At 36.8% G+C, this 26,264-nt stretch overlaps 1 protein-coding gene across 2 annotated transcripts in view; it reads left to right on the forward strand.

Moving 5' to 3' along the window:
- Nucleotides 1-26,264, forward strand: part of ctnna2 (catenin (cadherin-associated protein), alpha 2) — a 1,795,296-nt gene that overhangs the window by 1,622,145 nt on the left and 146,887 nt on the right. For both annotated transcript variants that reach the window (XM_039751821.1, XM_039751823.1), the window contains exons 11-12: nucleotides 6,537-6,693; nucleotides 9,137-9,337. In XM_039751821.1, coding sequence (XP_039607755.1) covers nucleotides 6,537-6,693; nucleotides 9,137-9,337 — 358 coding nt within the window. The remainder of the gene's footprint in view (nucleotides 1-6,536; nucleotides 6,694-9,136; nucleotides 9,338-26,264) is intronic.

Genomic DNA, 26,264 nt, shown 5'->3' on the forward strand with positions numbered 1-26,264 from the left:
GTTATTAAAATTAATTTACAGGTTTTGTTTACATTTTAGTTACATTCTCTGTCACGATAAGTATAATCACAGTATGCTGTGTTCACTGTTTGAATACCTAGGATTTTGCCACATACTTATTGAAAAGTTTAGACTGTAGAGAAGAACTGCAAAATGGGAATAGATTAAAGAGTAAAACAGAGCTTTGAAACACCAAGATTGACTACTGAACATCTAGACCAAAACACTAACCCAAAATCATTGTCTAGAAAAAGAATTGCACAAATGACTAATATTACCTAAGTTTATTTGCACCTTACTCACACTATTAACCACATTGTATTAATGTAATCCAGTACTTGGATAAATGCTGCTACCCTGTTATGTGTTGTATTCAAGAGTTCTGAACACAATGAAAGGAGGTGCATGGCCTTAAAAATGAGCCACAAAGCAGGCCATGACCTTCACTAACCTGCCAGATGTAGCCTAACCTCCAAGTCAGCCAGCACACAACTACATCCCGCAGGGTGCAGCATACATAGGCAGAAAAATGGAGAGCTGACTTTTAAAGTGAGAGTTCCAAAATATATTAAAATGTTTTACTAAGGAAAGAGAAACCATAAAAAAAAAAAACTCTTGCTTGTTAAGACAAGTCTAAAAAAAATCTTATAATAAAGATATCTATTGGAAAAAATTACAGATTGAACAAAAGTAGCAAAAGGGCAAAAAAGATTAACCTAAAAAATCAGTCCAAGGTGAACTAGGCCCTCTCCACAATCCAACAGCAAATCCAAAGAGAGAAGCAAAATAAATCCTAAAAACCAGAAAACCAAGAAACAACAATACTCGCAGCATACACCCACACAACTGCTGGTTACCCTTACTGGCTACAACAAAAAGCCAGATAGAAGACCCACCTCCTGGGTCTCCACACAAAAAATAACAAGCAAAACTAACAGAAATAAAAATAATAATTTTGATAATAATTATAGACTCAGGGTGCTTTTCAGTTCCAGTTGAGTGAACGCTGGTATGTTTGCCTGCCGCTGCTTATCTGAATTTTTAAATGTGGGAACTTTTTCGTCTTTAGAACTTTCTGAACTTTTTTTGTTGATATCTCATCATCTTTGTTAAATTCTCGCTATCCATCACAAGGTTTGCACCAGGCCTCGCTAACTCTTGACACCTTGGTTTGACCCGGCATCCTGTGAGTAAGTTGTCGCTTTCTTTCAACTTTTGTTTGGTTGTCCGTCCATTTTGCCTTGTGGCTGACTGGCTAATGTGTTTAAACCTTATGTGGCTGGGTGGTGATTTGGGGATTAGACAGGCTGCACTGAGAACAGCTAATTTATGTTTTACATCATTTTTTCTGTATATCACCTGTTTCTCAGCTAATGGACTAAGCTTCTGCACTTCTATGGCTCCTGTTTTTTCACACTTTGAGATGTTGATTTTGAACTCATTGTCTTGCCTGGGAGCTCGGTTATATAATCATTATGTTGTTTTCAGTATTATATGACGACCCCACTATATTCACTGCAGATCTCCTCAGAGGCTACATAGTTTCACTTCTACCACCTGTTTTGCTCCTGGATAACCTCTCCCAGGATCAAGTGTGAGGGGTGGAGGAGTTAACTTTGATAACCACCATTCATTGAAATATTTATTTACAGGTGAATTCACCAGTCTAACAGACCATGAAATACCATCAAAAGGCTATGTGAAGATGGCCTTCATGAATATTCAGTCAATGGCCAATAAATCTGTTATTTTAAATTACTTTTTTATGTCCTGAAATCTGGAGTTTTTATTTATGTCAGAGGCTTGGTTAAATGTTGGTGACTCAGTTTCTCTCCATGATTGTAACTTTTTGTAGCTCACCTAGAATCGCTGGTCAGGGTGGTGGGCTTGCTACTGTTTGTCATAATCATTTTAAATGTAGACATATGTCTATAGACAATTTCTCCAGTTCTGAGACTCATCTGTTTAAAATTGAGCTTACCAATCCTGTGCTGAGTGCACTTTTTATATCTAGGAGATCTATAAACAAGAATTTTGTCCAGGAGTTCTCGGAGTTGAGATCTTTCATGGGGTCATTTAGGAGATTTGAACATTCATGTTTGCTCTTCAATAAAACCCCTAGTTAAAGAATTCCTCAATCCTGTGGACTTTTTAACTTACTTCAGTTGATTTCAAGTCCCACACATCAGAGAGGCCATATTTTAGACTTAGTTCTAACACTTGGCCTCTCTGTAAATAACCTGAAGATCTCTGTTGCCGGCATTTATAATCACTTTGCAATTGTTTTTGAAACTAAATGTTTGCACCTGCTGATCAACTCCACTCAGACACAGCGGTGCTCAAGTTCAATAAATGCCGATACAATGTTGCAGTTCTGTGATATTTTCTCAGGCATTCACCTATCCTTGGTAACACAAACCCTTTCCATATGCTCTGATATTCATGATCTCATTAAACTTCTAGATTTCACTTGCAAGGATACTCTGGATCTGGTTGCACCCTTAAAATTAAGGAGAGCCAAGATTAAAGCCAGTTTTCAGACCTGGTTAAATGACCCCACTCATGCTCTCAGACAGGAATGGAGGCAGGCTGAGCATAGGTGGAAGAAGGATAAACTTCAGGCTTCTTATGAAATTCTCAGAACTCGCTAGAAGTTCTACCAAGAGGCTGTGAGAGCCGTAAAATGTAATTATTTATCTTGTTTAATTGCAAATGCTGCCTCAGGACCCTAGGGTGCTCTTTAGGACCATGAACACTCTTTTAAATCCAGCTGTCAGTGGCTACGCTGAGAGTACGCCTGAAACCTGTGTGCTGTTTCTCAATTTAATTATAAAAAAATCCCAGCCATTCGATCCAGCATTATTCATCCAGGTGCTGATCACTGTGTGCCAATACCAGCTCCCTTTAGGTCAGTGCACAGCCATTGTATATTTTTCAACAAGTTTCCTTTTCTCATCTAGCCGATATAGACTTGAATATGAAACCTTCCAATTACCCACTAGATATTTTACCCTCACACCTGTTTAAAGATACTTTTAGAGTCATTAGTCCAATTGTTTTGGCTATTACAACAACAACAACATTTATTTATATAGCACATTTTCATACAAACAGTAGCTCAAAGTGCTTTACATATTAAAGAATAGAAAAATGAAAGACACAATTATAAAACAAAATAAATCAACATTAATTAACATCGAATAAGAGTAAGGTTCAATGGCCAGGGGACAGAAAAAACAAAAACTCCAGACGACTGGAGAAAAAATAAAATCTGTAGGGATTCCAGACCATGAGACCGCCCAGTCCCCTCTGGGCATTCTACCTAACATAAATGAAACAGTCCTCTTTGGATTTAGGATTCTCACGGAAGGGCTTGATGATGATGATGGTCACGTAGACTTCTTCCTTTTAATCCATCCATCATTGTTGGAGCATCATGAAGCTTTGAGTAGGTGGAGGTGGCGCAGGCCACCACCACAAAGAAACCGGAAAAAGAAACAGAAAAGAGAGTAGGGGTCAGTAACGATTTTAGAGCCACCATGAATAGTTATTTTGAGGAAATTGAACATACAGAGTATCAGGATTAAGTTAAATTAAAATTAAAATGAAGTTATAAAAAGGCCATGTTAAAGTAATGTGTTTTCAGAAGTGTTTTAAAGTGCTCTACTGTATCAGCCTGGCGAATTCCTATTGGCAGGCTATTCCAGATTTTAGGTGCATAGCAGCAGAAGGCCGCCTCACCACTTCTTTTAAGTTTTGTTCTTGGAATTCTAAGGAGACACTCATTTGAGGATCTGAGGTTACCATTTGGAATATAAGGTGTCAGACATTCCGATATATAAGATGGGGCGAGATTATTTAAGGCTTTATAAACCATAAGCAGAATTTTAAAGTCAATTCTGAATGACACAGGTAACCAGTGTAGTGACGCTAAGACTGGTGTGATGTGTTCTGATTTTCTTTTCCTAGTTAGGATTCTAGCAGCTGCATTCTGCACTAGTTACAAATGATTTATGTCTTTTTTGGGTAGTCCAAAGAGGAGTGCATTACAGTAATCTAGTCGACTGAAAACAAACGCGTGAACTAATTTCTCAGCATCTTTCAGTGATATAAGAGGTCTAACTTTACTTATGTTTCTTAAGTGAAAAAATGCTGTCCTAATGATCTGATTAATATGTGATTTAAAATCCAGATTACAGTCAACAATCACCCCTAAGCTTTTTACCTCCGTTTTGACTTTTAATCCTAATGTATCCAGTTTATTTCTAATAGCCTCATTGTATCCATTATTGCTGATTGCATTATTAACAATGGCCTAAAATCTGGTATAATGTCAGACAACTTTAAACATGCCCTGAAGAAGCCCACTCTTTGATCCCATAGTTCTTGCAAATTTCAGACCTATTTCTAAGCTCTCGTTTTTGTCCAAAATTATGGAAAAGGTGGTTTCTTTACAGTTACTTTCATACCTGGAGGATAACAATGTGATGTGTTTCAATCAGGTTTTAAAAAAATTCATAGTACAGAATCTACTTTGTTGAAGGTGACAAATAATATTCTATTAACCTTGGACTCGAGTTCTTGTGCAGTCTTAGTTCTGTTGCACCTTAGTGCTGCATTTGACACAGTGGACTATGTAGATCTGTTAAAATGGCTTGAGTATGAAGTCAGCATTCAAGGCTGTGTATTGAAATGTTTTGAGTCCTACTTCGAAGGTAGATATTTTTCTGTTAACATAGATTTTCATTTCTCTTGGCCAGCACCTTTCATTCAAGGTTTTCCACAAGGTTCCATTTTGGCCCCTTTTTTATTTGCCCTTTATCTGCTCCCCCAGGGAACCATCTTTCAAAAACATGGTTGCTATGCTGATGATACCTTAAAGTCCGTCCTGACATCATTTCATTGGTAAAGAAGCTGACGGAGTGCCATGATGATATTAAATACTGGATGGTGCAAAACAATAAATGATGGTGTCATACAATTAAATGAAAATAAAACAGTAGTCATTATTTTTGGTCCTGTCTCATCCACTGGTGAAATCGGCACTCACTTAGGCTGTTAGTCAGCAACGATTCATAATGATGTCGGCAACATGGATATCATCTTTGAGTCATGACTAAGTTTTGATAAACAACTTTCCACTGTAGTAAAATCCAGTTTTTACCAACTTAGCCGAATCTCAAAACTAAAATCTCTTCTTTCACTTGAAACAGCCATTCATGCTTTTATCACATCTTGACTAAACTATTGTAATTCCTTGTTATGTGGATTGCTCAAATCTGCTTTGTCATGCCCTCAGTTGGTTCAAAACGCACATATGTTTTTAACAAGCCCTAGAACAAAGGATCACATGCCCAATGTACTAACCTCTCTCCGCTGGCTACCGGTGAGATTTCCTATTGATTTAAAAACTTTGTTTCTTTTTAAAGCCATGCATGGTTTTAATCCAACATATATCTGCGATCTCCTTAAACCCCACTCGGCACCGAAGGCATTGAGGTCATCTGGACAACTACTCCTTGTATTTGCAAGCTCTCGTATTAAGTCTAGGGGAGACAGAGGTTTTTCAGTTGTTGCTCCTAGGATTTGGAATGATCTGCCTCGCCATATCAGGTCATCTTCCTCTACTGAGGTTTTTAAAACTTGGCTTAAGACCCAGTTATTCTCCTCTGCCTTTCACTGTGTGTAACGGTTGTGGGGGAACGGTCTTAATTGATTGTTTTTTAATCTTTTTTTATACTATTGGTTGTATTGTGTTTATTTTACTACCCCTTTGTACAGCACGCTGGCTCAACATCTGATATTTTAAATTTGGTTTTATGAATACATTTTTCTTGACTTGACTAATAATTCAAAGTTAACAAAAAACATCAGTAAAACAGAAAATAAAAACAAGCCAGCCAAAAAATTCTGACTGTAGCACAGTAATCTAGTAAACGCAAGATAATGTGGTATATCATGACAGCCAGGCAAAGACAAATGCAAATAGCCTCCTCCAAAGGCAAATGGCCACAAAGAACCCTAGTGTTATGCTAGAAGGACTACCAGAATATTTTGGAGACAAGATATATTCAGAAGTCAAAAAGGGTCGAAACCTTGACATCGAGAAGTCAAGTGTTAGAACAGAAACAAGAGGCAAAATTCAAAGTAAAAAAATAGCAAATATAGGGTGACTACAAAAAAACAGATTAGAGAGTAAATATATTCAAATAGCATTGTCCATATGCAACAAAAACGATGATGGTACAAAATAATACGAAACACAAAAAGTAAGCAATGATTCAATAAACTAACCTCAAAATTATATTCCTTACTTTGAAAACATCTCAAAAGAAGTGCAAGAACATACCTTTTAAAACAAAACAGCCATAAAATACTTTAAACAACCCAATCAAAGTTTGTCACAGGTAACGATCATACTCCCCCCAGTTATAAAATATTGAATAACCTCTTCTGTTTTCATCTGTTTTTTTGGTGTGTACATCATTTGTGATAAGCTCAGCTGGTATAATCACATTTTAAAATTCTCTTTCCAGGTTATTAATGCTGCACTGACTTTGGCAGCAAGGCCGCAAAGTAAAGTTGCCCAGGACAATATGGATGTCTTCAAAGACCAATGGGAGAAGCAAGTCAGAGTTCTGACTGAAGCAGTGGATGACATTACATCTGTAGATGACTTTTTATCTGTTTCAGGTAAAATTGAATATTTCTGGGCTCTGCAAACCTAGATTAGGGAATGGTTTTGATGAAACCAAATATTTAAAATAACACAAAGGTAATGGCTTGTTTTGACAGATATCATGTAAACATTTAACACTGTAAAATTGTACAAAGCATACTTTAATCTTTCTTCATGCATGAGCAACAATATTCCACATGAAAATGGTTGATATTTATACAAATTATTGCTTTTTGCAATTTGTGTCACATATTTAAAGTACACTTTAACTTGACTGAGAAACATTTTATGCATACAAAAATATATTATCTTTCGTGAAGGAAATTTGTTGCCAAGCAACAATCTGCAATTCTTTGACTGTCACAATAACATATTTTGTCCTTTGAGTATTAATACAGTGTACCAAATACCAAAAAATACCAAATACTTAAGATGTTGGTGCTCAATTTCAATAGCAGAATTCTTTAAGCAGTGGTTTTTCCCTTTTTTCATACATAAATTTACTGGACTCACTTAATACAGGTCAGAGTGAATGGAAACGGAAGACTTTTACAATAGTAGCAAGCAAAAAGCAGGAAACAACCATACAGTATAAAGAGCACTACTCTGTTGTAGGACACACAAGAACTCACTCATGCCGGACCAAATTGGACTCACTTGTTGACCTAAGTCAGTTATCTTTACGAGGCTGTGTCATGATATCTGGCTTCACAAAACTCTTCAAAGGCCTTAGTCTTAAAAAGCAGAGCTGAAATTCTAAGTAGGGCTCAAAGGCACAAAGCAGGCCGGGCCTGGAAACTCGAAAAGTATTTACTAATTCCTTTAAATCTTTAAAATGGGAGAGAGGGGGGAACTGTAAAACTCCAGGCACAAAGAACAAAAACAGTAATCCTTTAAAGCAAACGTATTTACAATAGTGTAGAATGAGAGAAAGTAAGATACAAGAGGTTGCCGTAAATAGGAAACTCCAAATGAACTAAGTCAGAAATTATCAATCCAAAATCAAAACTGTTAGCAATAGCCAACAGATCATAAATTGGGAGGATGGGAATTAAAAATTACAAAATTCAGAAAGGAAGGTAATCACAGAAAACAGAGATGAACATCACAAGCAGGAGCTGATGCTACAGCAAGGCCTATGAGACCTTTATAAAGGCTGCAGAAGATCTGCATAGCTGCAATGAAAAGGGGGTGCACTCCTTGGGCTCAACACAAAGAGACAAGATAAATAGCAGATTTAATTTGTAATAATAACACAATAATCTGAAAACCAAAACGCTTTACATGAAAATAAAAACAGAAGTTCAGAAAAAAAAACATTAATATATTACAATAACCAAAAACAGCAAAATTAACAAACTTAATATAAGAAAACAGAGAAAAGGGATTTAGTCCTGATAAAATCACCACCTGGAAGAGGTAAACTAAAATACCTGCTGTAGGAGAAGCACAGGCAAATATAAATACTGCAGTGGTGAACCCAGTTTAATTTGGTAGACCTTTGTGCCAAAAAGAAAAAAGTAAACAAGGTGCTTTTCAACACAGCCATGATGAATTCGCCTTATCCAGAAGTGATTCCAAAAATGCGTGGCCACTTCTGGTGTAGCTGGCTGTTGTGTTTAACTTATGGTGGAAGAGGTGTGACCTCTGGGTGCGAGGTGGTGGTGACATCAGAGATCTTCCGCTCGATGAACCTCTGATCTGAGGATTAAAGAGGAGAAGGAGAAAGAGACAGTGCCAACCCGTGGTTCAGAATGGAATTTCAAGTAGGTTGAAAGCCCTGAAGATGTGTCCTACTCACATGTGTCATACACCGTGCAAATAGAAATCAAGAGAACTCAGCACAGGTAGCATTACTGTCAGGATTCAAACCCACCGGAAGATTACAGTGCTACTTGTGTTCCTTGTTTTTAATGTTTTGTGGAATGCATTGCCAATCAAACATTACTATTGATTGATTATTATTAATAAAAGACATGTTTTTAGCTTAATTTCTGTACAATAGCAACACATGGACATTGGGTTTCAAATAAGATAATTTTGATCAATAATTATTTCAATAGTAGGTTGATAAATCAGTCATAACTTTTGTTGATGAAGCAGGAGAATATTGTAGTTATTGCTTATAAATGATAGCCTTCTAAATAAGCTTTTCATTGTTTCTTACTGCCATTTACCCAGGTATTAAATGCACTTTTATTATCAAAGGTTGGCTCTCACCATTAAGTACTATCTATTTAACAATGCCTCCTCTATGACACACATTTTACTAAACATGGTACAGCTATTTTCAGTTATTTATCCATATAATTCAAAGGATTTACTTTTGGTTTTATTAATAGAAATAAGTATATGAATAAATAATTTAAACCACATTTTTGATAGTAAAAGTAAATAGCAAAACCAGTAATTTAGTTTTTAATAACATGTGTTTTGGTGTTTTTTTTTCCCCTCCAGAAAACCACATCCTTGAAGATGTGAACAAGTGTGTCATTGCCCTCCAAGAGGGAGATGTTGACACTTTGGATCGCACTGCAGGTGCCATAAGAGGACGTGCTGCCAGAGTTGTCCACATCATTAATGCAGAGATGGAAAACTATGAGCCAGGAGTTTACACTGAAAGAGTTTTAGAGGCTATTAAACTACTCTCTGAGACTGGTGAGTTAGTGTTACTTATCAAATACACAATGTCATTCAAATTCTACAAAAAATATAATGCAAACATGTACTGAGCAAAGAATAATACATTACAGGTATTGCACGTACAATATTGTATGGCTAAAAAGGTGACAACAAACACTTTTAATGTTGTTTTTATCATAATCAAGTTGAATAAATACCAAATGGTGATTACACTTGCTCAGTTTCTCAGGATATGAAAAACATGTAGTAGATGGCTGTTTAGTTGTCTAAACCTCTGTTAAATAAAGCCAATGTAGAACCATCAGAGGAAGCAATACCACCTGGCCAAAAGAGGGTATTATTACTTGTTATTACTTATCATTTGGCTGATGATGCCTTACAACATTTGACAGATACACCTGGTTAGATTTCTTTTCTTTCTTTCTTTTTTTTCTTTCCAATTGGAGCACAAGCAAGTGAAGTGACTTGCTCATGGTCACACATTGCCAGTGGAGATATTTAGTGTTTAAGACTTTGTACTTCTAAACTTCATTGTTTGAAGTCCAAAGCCTTAACTGCTACATAACACTGCCTAGAAGCCCTGGAAGGCAGTAAAGAAATAAGCAGTGCATGCTACTTTCATACCGTTGGGACTGTTAATGTACAATTCACAGCTTGGTATACCATCATGCAGTATATTGTTTGCAAACTGACTATAAAAACTTCTGTTTAATTGTTGCAAATAAAAGAGTTAATTTGCTTTGTCACACTGATCTGATGATGACATCTTTCCAATCAGATAAGGCTCAGAGTGAATGCTGTACATTAGGAAAAGCACAGCCTACCTACTTGCCAAGCATAATTGATTTCCAATACTTTATATGACTGTGTCTTACCATGCTCCAAATGCATCATTAAAGTCAAAGTTACATCAGCAATTGCTACTATGTGTCGCTCTCAAATACCAGTACTTGCAAACTTGCAGTACAATTACTTCTAGATGCAATAAACACAGCCAGTGCTTCCTGTCCCCTTGGGGTTTACAGTAATTGACTGCTTAGTACATAATGTTACTCTCAATATGTGGCTTGCACCGTCGCCATATTCAAATCCATCACTTTTACTTGCATTATACTCAAATATCACTATACAGTTTCTTTTGCAAAATATCTATAAGGTTTGCCTAGTTTTAGTCAGTATTGTAACCATTTTATTATTATTCTTGTTTAACCTATACACATTGTTTTAAAATTATTACTCATGGTAATCAGTAAAGGTTGTATAAGATATGTCAAAACTGTTGTTATATTCTGCTGTGTGTTTTGCTCTGGGGTGTCTGTAATGTTCTCTTTTAGTTTTTTTTTTTAATTGTTTAATTATTATTAATTATTATTAACAATTTCCTTTTACTGTTTTGAACTTGGTTAAGCTAGTCCTTGCAGTCTTTTGTTAATGGTTTTATTGTATTTGATGATGGTGTGTTGGGACCTCAATTAGATTAGTGGTCCCAGCCTTTATTTATGGGACAATTGTCTTTTGATTCAAGAGAAGCAATAGTGTGTGAAAAGTTTGAGATGGACTATAAATAACCCTATTTACTGGGGAGGCAGCTGTGTGTGGTCAGATATTATCCTACTGGAAATTTACTGTATACTATACAGATTGTACAATTGTATTGTACTCTGATTGTATTGTGAAATGGTGAAACTGCCACTAACAACAACAACATTTATTTATATAGCATGTTTTCCTACAAATGCTGTAGCTCAAAGTGCTTTACAAGATGGAGAAAGAAAAAAGAAAAATATAAAAATAAGATTAGGCAATACTAAGTAACAAAGAATAAAGTAAGGTCTGACGGCCAGGAGGGCAGAAAAATAAAAAACTCCAGAGGGCTGGAGAAAAAAAAAATCTGCAGGGGTTCCAAGGCCACGAGACTGCCCAGCCCGCACTGGGCATTCTACCTAACGTAAATGATCTCAATCAGTCTTCATGGTTTTCAGGCTTCACATAGAAGAATTAGATGATGATGGTCTTGTGGACATATGGCCTTCAATCCATCAATTCAGGGACATCATGGTGTATTGATCAGGTGGTGGTGGCACAGATCGCCACCACAGAAAACCAGAAAAAGAATAGCAGAGAAATTAGGGGTTAGTATGGATTACGGAGTCATGATAAAAATGATAATTAAATGCATATACAGAATATCAGGGTTACAATAAAATGAGGCTATAATAAAGCCATATTAAAATAATGGGTTTTAGCAGTTTTTTTTTTTTAATTGCTCCACTGTATTAGCCTGGCAAATTTCTGTTGATAAGCTATTCCAGTTTTTAGGTGCCTAACAGTAGAAGGCTGCCTCACTACTTCTTAAGTTTAGCTCAAGGAATAATAAGCGGACACTCATTTGAAGATCTAAGGATACGATTTGGAGTGTAAGGTGAAAGACATTCTGAAATATCGGATGGAGCGAGATTATTTAAGGCTTTGTAAACTATAAGCAGTATTTTAAAGTCAATTCTAAATGGCACAGATAACCAATGTAGTGACATCAAAACTGTAGAGATGTGCTCAGATTTTCTTTTCCTAGTTAAGATTCTGGCAGCTGCATTCTGCATTAGTTGCAATCGATTGATGCCATTTTTAGGTGGTCCTGAGAGGAGTGTATTACAGTAATCTTGTTGACTAAAAACAAAAACGTGAACTAATTTTTCAGCATCTTGCAAAGTTATAAGGGGTCTAATTTTTGCTATATTTCTTAAGTGAAAAAATGCTGTCCCCGTGATCTGATTAAAATGTAATTTAATATTTAGATCAGAGTCAATAATTACCTCTATATTCTTTACCTCTGTCTTGACTTATGGATGGATCAAGTTTATTTCTAATATCCTCATTGTTTTGTCTTGGTAGAGTAATATATTACTCTACTTTCCCCTTTTATGTCATTAATATGTAGCTTTTGTCTGAATGCCTCAAATCTCCCAGACTTACCACTGTTTATAAGGTATCGTACCATATAACTTCAACCCACCTTCCCTTCTACATGTATAACCTCAGGCAATTAGGTGTAGTAAAAGACAAGCAGGAGTTAAGTTACAATTTATACAATGTACTATTAATTAAATTCATTAATAATAACAATATGCAAAGTACATTTGAATATTGGCAACCATACAACCCGATAAATGGTGATGTGTAGTTTCAGGCAGCACACAAATTTGTCACTTACTTAAAATGTCTCTAGTTAAGGCATCATTTGTGGTCAGCTTTCTACAGAACAGGCCACATATGCCTGTCTCAATATGGCTGCCGAGCTGTGCTCTTTATCGTGTTGTCCTTTTCAGTTCATGGTGTGTGAGATGGTCTTTCATCAGTTTGGTAAGAGAGAGAGGAGTAAAGCAAGTAAATTTATAGGTTTTCTGTCCAACCCCTACAGCCAATAGGGCATCATAGTACTTAAAAGCTTTTGATACAAGCCAATTCCAAAGAGCCATACTTCAGACCAATGGGGCAGAGAACATCATCACACCTGCCCTCCAAACCATGTGTTAAGGTAAAGCTTGGCAGTTAGGCAGCCTAGCTTTCCTGTTGGAGTTGACTGAGAGACTCCAGCAGAGAAATATTAGCCAAACTTTTTGAGGCACTTACCCCAACCCTGTTGTAAAATTACAAAGAGACTCATTCCTAAACGGGGGTAAGGGGTTCTTAAACCATCAAACCATTGCTGTTATTATCTATAACACTAATATTACATTGCTTTGTCTAAGTTACAAATAAAGACATGCAAAATATTTATCAACTTGTATGCAAAATGTCACATCACAACCATCCATTTCTGTTTTCTTCTTATTTAGTTTGACAAAATTACTACTCATCCAAGAACAAGAACAAAGAAACTTGGGTGTTGCCGGCAGTAGTGTAAAATAGCATGATTCCCACTGCTCTGATAGGGTGCACTTTAAGAATGTTGTGCATACTGCCTGAAAGTCATCACATTTAAGGGAGGAAGAGAATTCATTGCAGAACATGACCTGACACCAACCAGTCTGCTTGTCCAGTTTAGGCAAAATCAGAAATAGTGGGTAGTTAGTGTCAGAAATCGTAATGAATGCTATGAAAGGAGACCACACTTTGTGAGTAATTGACTTTTGGTCCGAAGAGTTAACCCTTCTAACATAATCATAAATAATTTAGGTAGGATGATATAATACTAAGTCTGTAAGATAAGATTATTTAATGAGGATTTTTTGTTGACTGATATAAATCTTTCATGTTCTAAGTCATCGTAATTTAAATCCTTGAGGGATTAAAAAAGGATTAGTTTTAAGTATCCCTGTATGTTATCCGCTATATTAATCATTCTTATATTGGCTAAAACCTTTTACATTTTATATGTGCTTATAATAATATCTGGTGTTCTTTCAACATGTATAATAGAGCATACTGTATTACAGTAAAAACATTAGAAAGTAAACTCAAGCATTATTTTGTTTTCAAGTTTTGAACTGTTGTGTTTAGCTGTACAAATGCTAACTAGAAGTTAGTTTTTGCTTGGCAGCTGTGTTTAAATCGAAATCAAAGTCTGTATGTTTAATTTGATTGACATAAGCACTGCCTCTAATTTATGTTGTATTCATTTACTAAACTTTTATAAATTGTGTTTTTGAGGAATAGGTCTTTTCTGTATTCTTACCTTAAATGTATGCTGGATTCCTACTACTGTTTTATTGAACGCTTAAGGCCAAGTCACACTTGAGTGTTTATTTATAGTGATTGTGATTGCAAATAAATTGGACCTGTTTAATTGAAATAGAAAAGTAAGCATTCTGTGTATGGTAATTACCCAGTAAATTTAGTTAGTAAATAGTAGCATAGTGGATAATGTGCAAATTGTAGAAGAGACAGCTAGAGAGCACAGCCTGTAGATGGTTTTTAAGACCTTCTTTTGAAGTAGGACTTAAAACTTCAGACTTAATTTAATTTTAAGCATTTTGTTGTGTAGACTAGATGAAAAGTGTGTGATTAGAAGGAGAGAGTAGGAGGATGTATATTTTGCAAATTATCATATACAGATAAGTCATTCTCCCACATTGCATGAATAACGTATTATGCCATTTCAGCAAGACTCAGTTATTGGTGTCAACATGAAACACATGCAAAGGTGGCACAGCTTAACTTTGAGATGGAAAGTACTGTACCATTAGCAGTAGAAATCGTGTAATATGCTGTGTCTTTGACCATTAGAGTCCATTACAGAAGGTATAGTAATCAATGGCATAATCAGAGTATAACAAGTAATACAAATAAAAAATTAGCATGACCACAGCACTCCACTTGCCACATCCTGACCTTGTTAAAGTACCCAGTGTCACTGTGCTGACTATCAAAATGAGAAATTTGGTAACTTCATTAGATATGTTATATACTTAGTGGGAACCAGCCCGGACACAGACAGACGGACATCATTATGTCACCCAACACACGTTTATTTTGCAAGTATTTACAAATATTAAAGTGCACAACCCAGTGCTGCAGCACCAATCACCCCACAAGTCCAGGCTAACTCACAATGCCTTTCCTCTCTTCAGGCCACCTCTTTCCTCTCCCAGACCTCATCCTCTTCCACCCGACTCCAGCCCTGAATGAAGGCTTTTATAATAATAAAAGGCTTTTATTGTCCCCTGAATGTGCTACAGGTGTGTTCCGGCAATCTTCCACCGACACGCCCCAGTGTGGCGGAAGTGCCAGCTGCATCCCCGGAAGCACTCTGGGTTTCCCTGTTCCTCTTCCCCCCAGCACTTCCTGGTGTGGCGGAAGTGCTGAGGTCCAGGGCTCTCCAGGCATTGTGGCGCCCCCTGACGGTGACCACAGGCCCCACAGCAACCAGGGCTGTCGCTCCCTCATGGTCTGGAGGAGACGTGAGCCTTCTTCCAGTCCTCTCGGGCGTCCCAGCTGGGTACCACCCCCAGCCGCGTGCCTTAACTGTGTGGCAGACGGCTGGGGGTCCTGCCCAGCTGGGACACCTGGAAGGACCAGGATAAAGACACCCTGGGGTGTCATGGGACCAGAGCTTAGGAGCTCAACCCTGTTGGAGCCTGTGGCCCCCACTAGGGGGCGCCCGGATGATTATAAAGCCTTGGACTGCAGCACTTCCCCCACACTCGGAAGTGCTGCCAGAAGAGAGTCCAGGCATATCCGTAAGTGCTTCCGGGTGCTCATACAGCACTTCCACCACACCAGGAAGTGCCGACAGAAGATTGTCACAAAGCACCTGGAGCACATCTGGGGCATTATAAAAGGGACCGCCTCACTCCATTAGGAGAGCCAGAGTCGGGAGGAATTGGACGGAGCTTTAGAGTGGAGGAGTGAGGGTGGCAGAAGAATAGAGGAAAGAGGAAAGAAAGAAGGGACTGAGTATTTGTGGCTGATTTATGCATTGTGTGGTGTTGTATTAAGAACAGAATATTAAATGTGTGTGATTTTTGGACATCTGGTGTCTGTTTGTCTGTGTTCGGGGGCTGAACTTCCATAATGGTATCCCAGATGATACTTCCTGCCTGTTAAAAGGTGGTGGGGCCCATTAAAAAATTATTTTGTGGAAACAGCCCACACAGCAGATGAAGACACACATACGCTGCAACATAACCACACCGCTAAAAGCAGCTCATCCCAATGGCCGCCAGAGGTCTGTAGTAAACATCTGTTCCAGACCGATGGAGAAGAGGAAGAGTAGGCAAGCTCTTATAGCACCGAGAGCCCAAACTCGCAGTTCTCCCATGGATTGGCTGAAGAGAACCCGGAGGAAGCATGCTCCAGAAGATGGGAACCGGGAGGTAGGTCTAGCGCACAGGGGCAGTTGGACCGGCGAAGATTACCTTGCAATCCCCTGGGCTTACTTTCTTGAAAGGGACTGCCTGGATCAGCGTCTGTAGCCAAAGTATGCAACCATGTGGAGCGACGGTGCAACGTCAGTGGGAGAAGAGGAGTGATTGCTGCAGGCCGAAGAGGATCGGCAGAACGAGGAGCACTCGGAAGCTCAGTTCCTCCTCATGTCCATGCGAAAGGGGGAGGAAGACGTCGAGGACCAGATGTTCCTCCTCGAAGGAGGTGAGGGATTGGATGGAGTGTGTTGCGTGCCCACTGATGATTGGTCAAGAGCAGGACCAACAAACCTATTTTGTCTTTAGTTTGCTACATTTTACTTTCTCAAAAGCATCAAAAAATTGCCACATGAACCAGAGGGAAGCAGTATCCATCAGTCTTTAGCTTTTTTTTCTTGTTCTGATGGTAAATTCAATAGGTTATGTGCATTTAATTAAAAGCAAGAAATATTAGAAAAATGAATGGCAAATTATACAGTAAAGTAGAAAACAAAAATGTGTATGTGTTTCTCCTTGACTTACTCTTTGCCATTGAACCGAATATTTGCAAAAGATAAAAATGATCTCTTACCATATATCACTATATATTGTGGAAGACGGATTAATGTCTTTGTCATTGTGCTTATCATTATCTCAAAAAACATTATATGAGCACCATTTATTTGAATCTTATGTCTTACTTATGTTAAAGTATTAGCTGACATGAAGTGTCTGATTTCAAAATCCCCACCAGTACAGTACCATCAGCATATTTCAGACTTTCGAGAATTAACTTGTACAAAATGCATGATATTATATTCGCATTGGGGAGGGAATGTAACATTGCAGAATTCTTAAGTAACAATGTTTTAAGAAAACAGTACAGAAATGTATCAAATGTTGGCTTCAATTCAGCACAACAATAAAAAAAATTTGACAATTATCCCTACGTTCTGTTAACACCTCATTCAGCAGATAGATTTGAATCATATTAAATGCCCTTTAAAAATATTTAAACTAAAGCTTACTCCATACTGTATGTTCACAGATGTTTGTTTTACTAACAGAGCATCCTCAACAATTCTTGCTACTTGATACATTTACATGGTTGGAGGTATAATTAGTATAATTATTATTAGTATAATTACTTGAAAAAGTATTTCAGAATGGTCGTTGGTAGTGAAGCAAAAGGAATTGAATGTAGGCCCCTCATTTCTTTTGGTCTCTTCTTTCAGTGGTCAACTTGAGGCTTGCGAGTCCCATACAGCCATTTGCCTTAATATCTGTGGCTCTTATTAACATGATATTTTCATTTTATTTTTAATCATAATTTTCTTTGCATGTTTGTTGCCTACATTATATATTTAGACCTGTGCCCTAATATGAATGCCGATCTTGCTGTGGTGTTTGTCACTTGAAACATTATGGGACGATTAAGGTAGTGTAAACCTAAGCACAAATATGAAGATGAACACAGAATAGAAGGAGAGGATTTAATTTTTTGTGTATATTTTTTATTTATATTCTTTATATATTTTATATTTTTTATAATCTAAGACAGCAATACTCACTTGATATCAAATGGAACATCTAATGCACAAAGAACTTATAAAATTAATGCAAATTTGTGAAATGGTGTCTTAGTGATATCATTGCTTTTCTTATGAAAATAATAATTTAAACTAATGGCATCAAACCTGCAACTGTTATAGCACACAGCTGAACACAGAATTTCTATGCTGACAAGAGGGGTTCCAGAATTTTGAATTTTGTACTGCATCATCTGTCGAAAGCAAGTGAGGCCTCAAATATGAACTTGATTATGCTTGTAAACATGTGTAAGCCATTTCTTATGTAAAGTCAGGATTTATAAAGCACAAATCTGGCATGAATATTGGCTTAACATTATTTCAATTTTCAACCATCCATAAGTCCTACCCAGTCTTTTTTGGTGTTGGCATTGTATAGACACCAGATAGCAAGACAATACATTGAGCAGAAAATTGTGTTTCATTGCACATTTCAATGTCACATTCCATGTTTCGATAAAGGCACCATCACAGAATGAATTTATTTTTGTAAACAGAAAACATTTTCATTTAATTAATATACAACTAATATATTATGCTCAAATATGTCTGACTAAAGTTATGAGGGGGTCCTGCTTAACAAACAATTCCTCATATTTTGTCAAGTAACATAGGAAGCAGGGTCAGGCTGTGTGTGATGACTGGCTCCTTGGTAAGTAAGCCTAATTTAAAGGATTTCAATTAAGTTTAGTACAACCACAGATGACATGTATAATCTTTCTTTCAGGTGATCGTGCACACACCATTATAGAGATTAGGTTTTGGAAGGCACTCCTGCATACAATTTGCTATAATATATATTTAATAACTGGCTTTGTAAATTATGTTGGATAAGGGTATCAGCTAAATAACTAAAGAAATAATAATAACAGCAAAGACCATTAGTTCATTAGATAGATAGATAGATAGATAGATAGATAGATAGATAGATAGATAGATAGATAGATAGATAGATAGATAGATAGATAGATAGATAGATAGATAGATACTTTATTAATCCCAAGGGGAAATTCAATAAAAGGTAGATGGCACAGTTTGGACTCGCTATGTGGCATACTTTCTGTACAGCACCAAAAAGGTTTGCCCTATTGTGATGGTCTGTACAATACTGAGAATATAGCACAGAAAAATGGACTGCCTGCATGGATTGCAATTCAAGGATTAAATGTAAAGAGACTCGTATGTATTGCAACACTGACTTTTATTAGCAAAATTGTTTTATTTTGGTAGAAGTTCAATTAGAATGTTCTTAATACAGTATCTCACAGTTCTGTGCATACATCCTGCATCAATTCACACTATTTACTGGCGGCGATCTAGGCACTGCGTAACAGTACTTTGCCATTGCTTTCTCCACTCCGCTGCTGTCACTTGCTATGGCTTATGGTATTTTCGTTCATTTGTAGAGGGACCATCTAACAGAATATTTTTGCTGTTCTCCACTTCAGGTAGCAATACCTTAAGTTCATATTCACTTAAGTTTTGTTTTCTTCCTTTTTCCCCCTCTGTTCTTCAATAGTTTGTAGTAAAGGCATCGCTTAGAAAGATGGACAAATTTATATGGTGATTAGATAATGAATATTCTAAAAATGTGTTTTTATGCCATATGTTTTTAATGACAGAAGGTGACAGGGAGTGGCTTTGTTAAGGAACTTGGAGTGGCATGTGATGTACCTATTGTTTTATGTCTATTTTTTTCCTTACGAGCATAAGCAAAATTTTAGTATGGTATTGTGATGCACCGGTGGCAGCATTTCTTGAACCCGGGATATCAAGTCATGAAACTGATGGACTATTGTAATGAGGAAATGGTGGGTGCAAATGTGCAAAGTGCATTTATTCCAAACATTCTTCAAATAAATGAATAAATAGGGTGTGGTGCAGTTCTTCAATAAATAAATAATTCATTATAAAAACAGTGCTCAATTTGATGGTTAAAATCCTTAAACAAATAAAGCAATAAATAATCTGGGTTAAAATCAAGAACTAAAACAAAGGATCTCTTTTTTTTTCCTTCAATCAGCTCCCAAGCCTTGGTGCACCCCTCTCTTGAACCTGTCTCCTCTGTTCACCCCTTTGGGTCTGCTTAGCAGATGGAGATGCCAGTGAGCACAGTCAACCGCCTTCATTTCCTTAGTACCCCATTGGCATACCTGCATGACCTCTGAGTCCTGCTCCCTTGTTCCACTGCCATCTTTCAGCATCTATGGAGCCATCACCGGACCAGTCAGCCATTCCTGGAAATCTCCAATGCTGAACAAGAGCGACCCAACCCCTGGAGCGTCGTTCTTCTTGTTAGGTAAGGGGGTTCCCATGACCACCTTGCCCCTTTTCTTCTGCACACGGCTCAGCCTCACTCCTGACATTTATTTTTCTTTCTCATCCTTGATTTTACCTCCACTGCTTCTCTGCCTATATATTTAGTCTTTTCACTCTCAGACCCCTTTTACCCCTAGTGAGCGCAGTTGCACTAAATGGCCAGAGAGTGATAGCTACGCTAACTACTCTTGTGCAAGTAAAGTGTAGTTAGCCAAAACCCTCCTCATGATCTCTGTGGCTGAAAGGCATTCCCCTTGCGCACATACACTAATGGGGTCTGTGCTTCCTCACCACTTTTAACTAAAACCCTGCACAGCCATGGACCCCTAACTCACTTTACCTCCTTCTACCCCCCCTCCAACCACCCCAACCTCAATAAGCCACCAGTTGTGAGGGATGCATAGCAAGACTAAGACATGCAAACTGGTGGCCAGGGTATATAACATTGCCCTCACATACTTGCACTAAAGCCATTATAAAAATCCCACAATCAATAGAATAACTTTTTAAAAGCAAAATAAAAAATATCTATAAATAAACAATCCATTGAAAGTTCAATTATTTGCCACATCTATTCAGGCCTGGGTATGTGGCTCTTCATTGAGTCAGGCACCACTTTCTCCTGTTGTCTTCATTCCTCACTGCCACTAGTCCATCCCATCACTCGGTTTCATGACTATTGATGTCCCGGGTACAGGAAGATGCCAAGATGCATGCACCTGGGCATCACAGAAGGTATCTAAGTAAGGTTTTAAACATGAGGCCTCTGGTATCTAACGAGGTAAATTCAGTGCTCATTCTGACACCTAATATATGTTAGAGATTCTCAGTTTTACTCACACACATGTTTTCAATCATAAATAGTTTAAAACAATCTGTTATTGAAATTACCGAAGAGTATAAAGGCCTTAGCAGTCGCCTGCCACCCTACAGTTGGCTTCTAAACATTCTTGTTTTATTAAACATTTGTGTGCAGTAAAGCAGTTCTTAGAGGAGAAACACAAAAACTCTTTATCACCCTGATCCTCAATGGATTTTAGATTTGCCATTTTTGGGTGGACAGATTTGTTTATTTACACAGACTGAACCTGAATCTGCAAAGAAAATGAAAAATGCAGGCTGAGATGGTGTAGACTATTTCTTCATGTTAACAAACATAAGCTATTCAGAAAACATTTTGAAAAGGGAACACTAACACTTTTTCCAACTCTATCAAATGTAAGTGGACAAGCAGCTGAGGCACTAACAGGCATGATATGTTACACTGCTTTAAGATCTCCAGAGGAATTATAAAAAGAGGTTCCATAAGCTGTAGCTGAAAAGACTGCAGACCATGTTCTTCACTGATCCATTCACAGCTCAAGCATATTGTTTAAAATTCCCTTTATTGACAGATGACAGCATTTCAGGTAGACAAGACTGAACTTTTTGAGGATGACAGACTGAAATCTGTTAAGAGGTAAGGCTCCCTGGAATTTTTGAAATCTATGTTGACAGAGAAATATCCAAATGTCATACGGGCATCACTGAAGCTATTCTCAATACTCAATATCTGGTACAACTTATGTTTAAGAATCATTTTTTCCTACTGTGAAATATATAATATCAAGCCGGCGATCTGTTTTTGCTGACACACGTTGAAGAGTGGTTTTGAGTAACTGAATACAAGCTAGGTTTCAAAAGGATTGTGAAAAGTAAAGAATCACTAAAGTCCCAATGAGTCAAAAGCAGCTACAGTACACAGCCAGCTATGATGTGGCTCTTTGCAGTATATGGTGGGGGTTTTTTTTGACTCACAATGTCTGAAAAGTTGTTTTTCTGTACTGGGACAATCCCAGCCTTTTCTGAACATCTGTGACTACTTCATTCTTTATTTAGCTTGGAAGAAACTTCAGAAAATGGTGCATTAACCACACATTCATGTGAGGTGTCCTTTACTTTACATATTAAAACTTTGATCTAACAGCTTTAACAGTTAGTTTAGTATTTGTTGCCACTAAACTATTCCTTCTCCTAACTACTGTTGCCTGCTGCAAAAGCTGTTGATGTAAATATAGATTTATTAAAATACCTTTTTTTTTGAAAGTATGTTTAATTTTAAAAGAAGTGGATTTACAACAGTCAAAGCTTCTGATATGCTTATAATGGTAATATATGTATTTATGTACCACATTTCATACAATGAATGGAACCCAATATTCTTTACAACTTAAAATATACTTTTATCCATAAATAAATTATATTTACTGTATAAAACTAAAAGGAGATATTACTATAATATGCTCCTGAATTAATAATAACATAGACAGTATTTGTTTCTAATTTTACCCTGACTTTATTTCTACTTCATTACTGTATGTTACCTTGCATTCCTTAATCCTTGTTCTTAATCTTCTTCTACACGATTTTCTTCTCCTCTCCTCAACTTGCCCTACATTTAAATAGACTATTTTTATTTAAACATTTTTTTCAATCAAGGATTACCCAGGGATTATTGTTTTGGCAAATATTGATCTTCTTTTTTGAAACAACTTCATCATCACAGATATATTTTCAGAGACAACTGCAGCTGATTTATTGATGTTTTTTGCTGTCTTGGTGCCGACTTCCCAGTTGCTACATTTAAAATAGATCAGCAGGGCCTCTCCCTTTGTGACATCTGAGCTCATTAAGAAACTTACCAAGACTTTTTCTGGACCCCAAAACCTTTTGTTTTTCTTCTGCTTAGATTTTCATAAATATTTATTTTTCCTGATGAATATTAATTTCAGTTACTCAAAGTATATTAAAGATCTTTGGTAATACACAAATTAAAATGTCAACATTAAATGTTGAGATCACTTTAAAAAATACTTTTTATATGTCCATAACTGAAAAAAGAAAGACCTTCTTCATAGCAGTGCAAGTTATCTCCTTTAGTCGTCCACTTTCAAACTAAAAGTAAGGGGGGGGGGGTCACCTTAATTTACTTCTAATCTATAACAAACAGAAATGGATCCCTAAGGTACAGTCTGATAAAATTAGTCATTTGCTATACTGAAAACACACTGACATTAAGTTTTGCGTTACTGTATTATGACTTTCTAAAAATATAAAACATAAAATATGTTTAAATTTGGAGCTTCTTAAATAATATCTATCTATCTATCTATCTAATATTTGATTCAAATATATATATACTGTATGGACCCTTAATTTGCAGTAACATTTGCAATGTTGGAAGAAGCATTTGCAATTTGTTTAAAGTGGTTTATGTATTGAAGGGCTTATTATGGGATGCAGGGATGTGGCTTAAAGTTGTTAATGCAAATGTTTTGCCGTGGTAGTGTCCTAAGGTTAGTGTGTTACCCCTTTTAGATTCATTAATACAGACCTGAACAGAGTCCCCAGAACCCCCATCTATTGTATTTAGGGCTTGACAATATACTGAATTTTTGGTTCGATATAATATTTAATAGAAATCACTATAAGAAAGTTAATATTCTTTAAAAATCCCTAAAGTTTCCAGCATTCATTTTAAGCATGTTTATGTCATGTCTGCTCATTTTGTCTGGCAGTGATGAGTGCAGGAAAAAATGCAAAGATCAGAAGAGGAAGACTTTTGAACTGGCACTATTAGTGTTGCTGTTTACCTATGTTTTGGTTTTCTTGGGATGATAGTTCATGAACTACTGTACATCATCCATCCATTATCCAACCCGCTATATCCTAACTATAGGGTCACAGGGGTCTGCTGGAGCCAAACCCAGCTAACACAGGGCGCAAGGCAGGAAACAAACCCCGGGCAGGGCGGCAGCCCACCACAGGGCACACACATACACTAGGGACAATTTAGAATCGTCAATTCACCTAACCTGCATGTCTTTGGACCATGGGAGGAAACCCACGCAGACACGGGAAGAAATGCATACTCCACGGTGGGAGGACCCGGGAAGTGAACACAGGTCTCCTTACTGCGAGGCAGCAGCGCTACCACTTCGCTACCGTGCCGCCCCTACTGAACATCATCTATAGATAAACCTTGTTACTGAATTTGAAAAGGTCATCCAAGCATGTGCAGCACCTGCAATGTGCTATTTTACAACCTTAGTAAAAAGGATCCCTGCTAAATAAAGGTCGAAAAATATTTGTTCAACTTGTGTCTAGAAAATACTCATACTTTGTCAGTGGTGAAATAACGATACCAATTGGTTGTTCACATCACACCAAAAATGACACATCAGGGGAATGTGAGCTCTCATTCATCTATTTCATGCACTCTCTGCTGCTGAAACATTACAAGTAGGAAGAAAAACGGCCTTCATAGTTTTTTCTTTTTTGAATTCTCGTGTATCAGTTATGGAGTAAAGCACATTAACAGTCATTTTATTTTCATTTAGAGTTTGTATTTTTGTTTGTCAGGTAACTTGAGATTTCCTAATGATTGTAGTAAGTCTGTCCTGAATGATTTTAACTTATAGTGTTGTATTGTCTTAACCTGTTTAGTATTCTGTTTTATCCTTATGCACTTACTGTACTTTGTGTCTTGTTGCATTAACAAACAGGAAGCAGCTGCTTTTATTATTTAACTTGTAGTGTATCCCAAGTTGTGTGTGTCAATGATCTACCATAAGTACAGATAGAGTTAAAAAGACAAAACTATTCTAAAAGAATAGCTAATACCTGTACAATGTTTATCATGTTTATGTTTAGTTACATACAGTTTTAATTTTCTTTGTTGCAAGTTTTCATTCACATCTTTAAACATGTTATGTGGCAGCATTTTGGATATGACATTTGTTCATCCTTCATAAGTTTTGTGTGCCTTTGTAGATTAAATGCTAATTACTGTATATACTCGTGTATAAGTCAGGTCTTGAAACCTGAAAAATCGATCATAAAATCAGAGCCCGACTTATACGCCCATTCAAAAATACCACACTTACATTTTTTTTTTATCTTCTTGCTTCCTCCAATATCGCACCAGTTTCGCAGACACATCGAATTTTGTTGCAGCAGCGCAGTTACCAATTTCTTTCACCACTTCAACGACTTCTAATTTAATACCAGCTTCATATTTTCTTCTGATTGAATGCTCCATCATAGATAAGGGATACTGTTACGATAAAGGTGTATGAGGGTTTGAGATACAAAAAACGCAAAACAGTGCAAATTTCACTTCGGAATAATTTGGGTATTACCGTGTGGTCACGTAAGCACAATACATACAGTAGATAAAAGGCAGTGTGCTCCATGGTTACTCTCTCGGGTGGGTGTTAGCATTTCATAATCTCTTGGACCAATAGCATGAGTTTTCAACATTTGACTTACACGACCAACATTATAAAATATCAGAAATTATACGGTAAAATCAAGTCCCAACTTATCCATGGGAGAACATAAACGCGAGTATATACGGTATGTTACTACACATTAAGTTATTTGTTATGTTTGTTGTGTGAATTTGTTTTAACAACTGGTTGATAACTTTTACAAAACAGTTTTAAAAGCAGTGTATTGTATTTTGTATACGTTAACTGTTCTGTATCATTTATTTTTTAAATCACAGATACAAACAAATTTCATCCACATGAAGAGATAGATTTATTTATTTTTAGAAAATGGGCAATAAAAGTTTTAAATATACACGGTCGCCCTCTGTGTTCTATTCTAATCAAATGATTACAAGCAATGTGAATCTTTAAACAAATATGTAAGATATACACATGTACATGTATTATGATATGGAATTTGTGCAGTAATTAATCAAGAGATTTGTCTTTCCTTATATGAAATAGTTAAACAGAGAGAAGGAGAGAGCACTATGTTAACTCACAGGGAGACACAGATGCCAGCAAGGCAGGTGATACAGTACATACAATGGAAAGTCAAAAGTATATAGAGAAGAAATAAATAAAAAAATGTTTGGAAAAAACATGTTACTCACAATGTTTCCTTGAGGGATGGCCATTCGCGAAATTTTTAAAGTTTCCTTTCCTAATATTTCATATTATATTGAGAAAATAAACCAGGTTTTAGTATAAAAACGTGCATATACGTGTCTATATGGTGCTGATATTCACTCTTTAAGGTGTTTTGAGAAAATACTGAGATATATTGAATATTGGTTCAAAAATAATTGTAATATTGATTTAAGCCCATTTCTCCCAGCACTACTTGTATGATTACAGCCGAATCAGTGTCAGGATTGAA

This window comes from Polypterus senegalus, chromosome 4 (genome assembly GCF_016835505.1).
Source record: "Polypterus senegalus isolate Bchr_013 chromosome 4, ASM1683550v1, whole genome shotgun sequence".
Taxonomy (NCBI): domain Eukaryota; kingdom Metazoa; phylum Chordata; class Cladistia; order Polypteriformes; family Polypteridae; genus Polypterus; species Polypterus senegalus.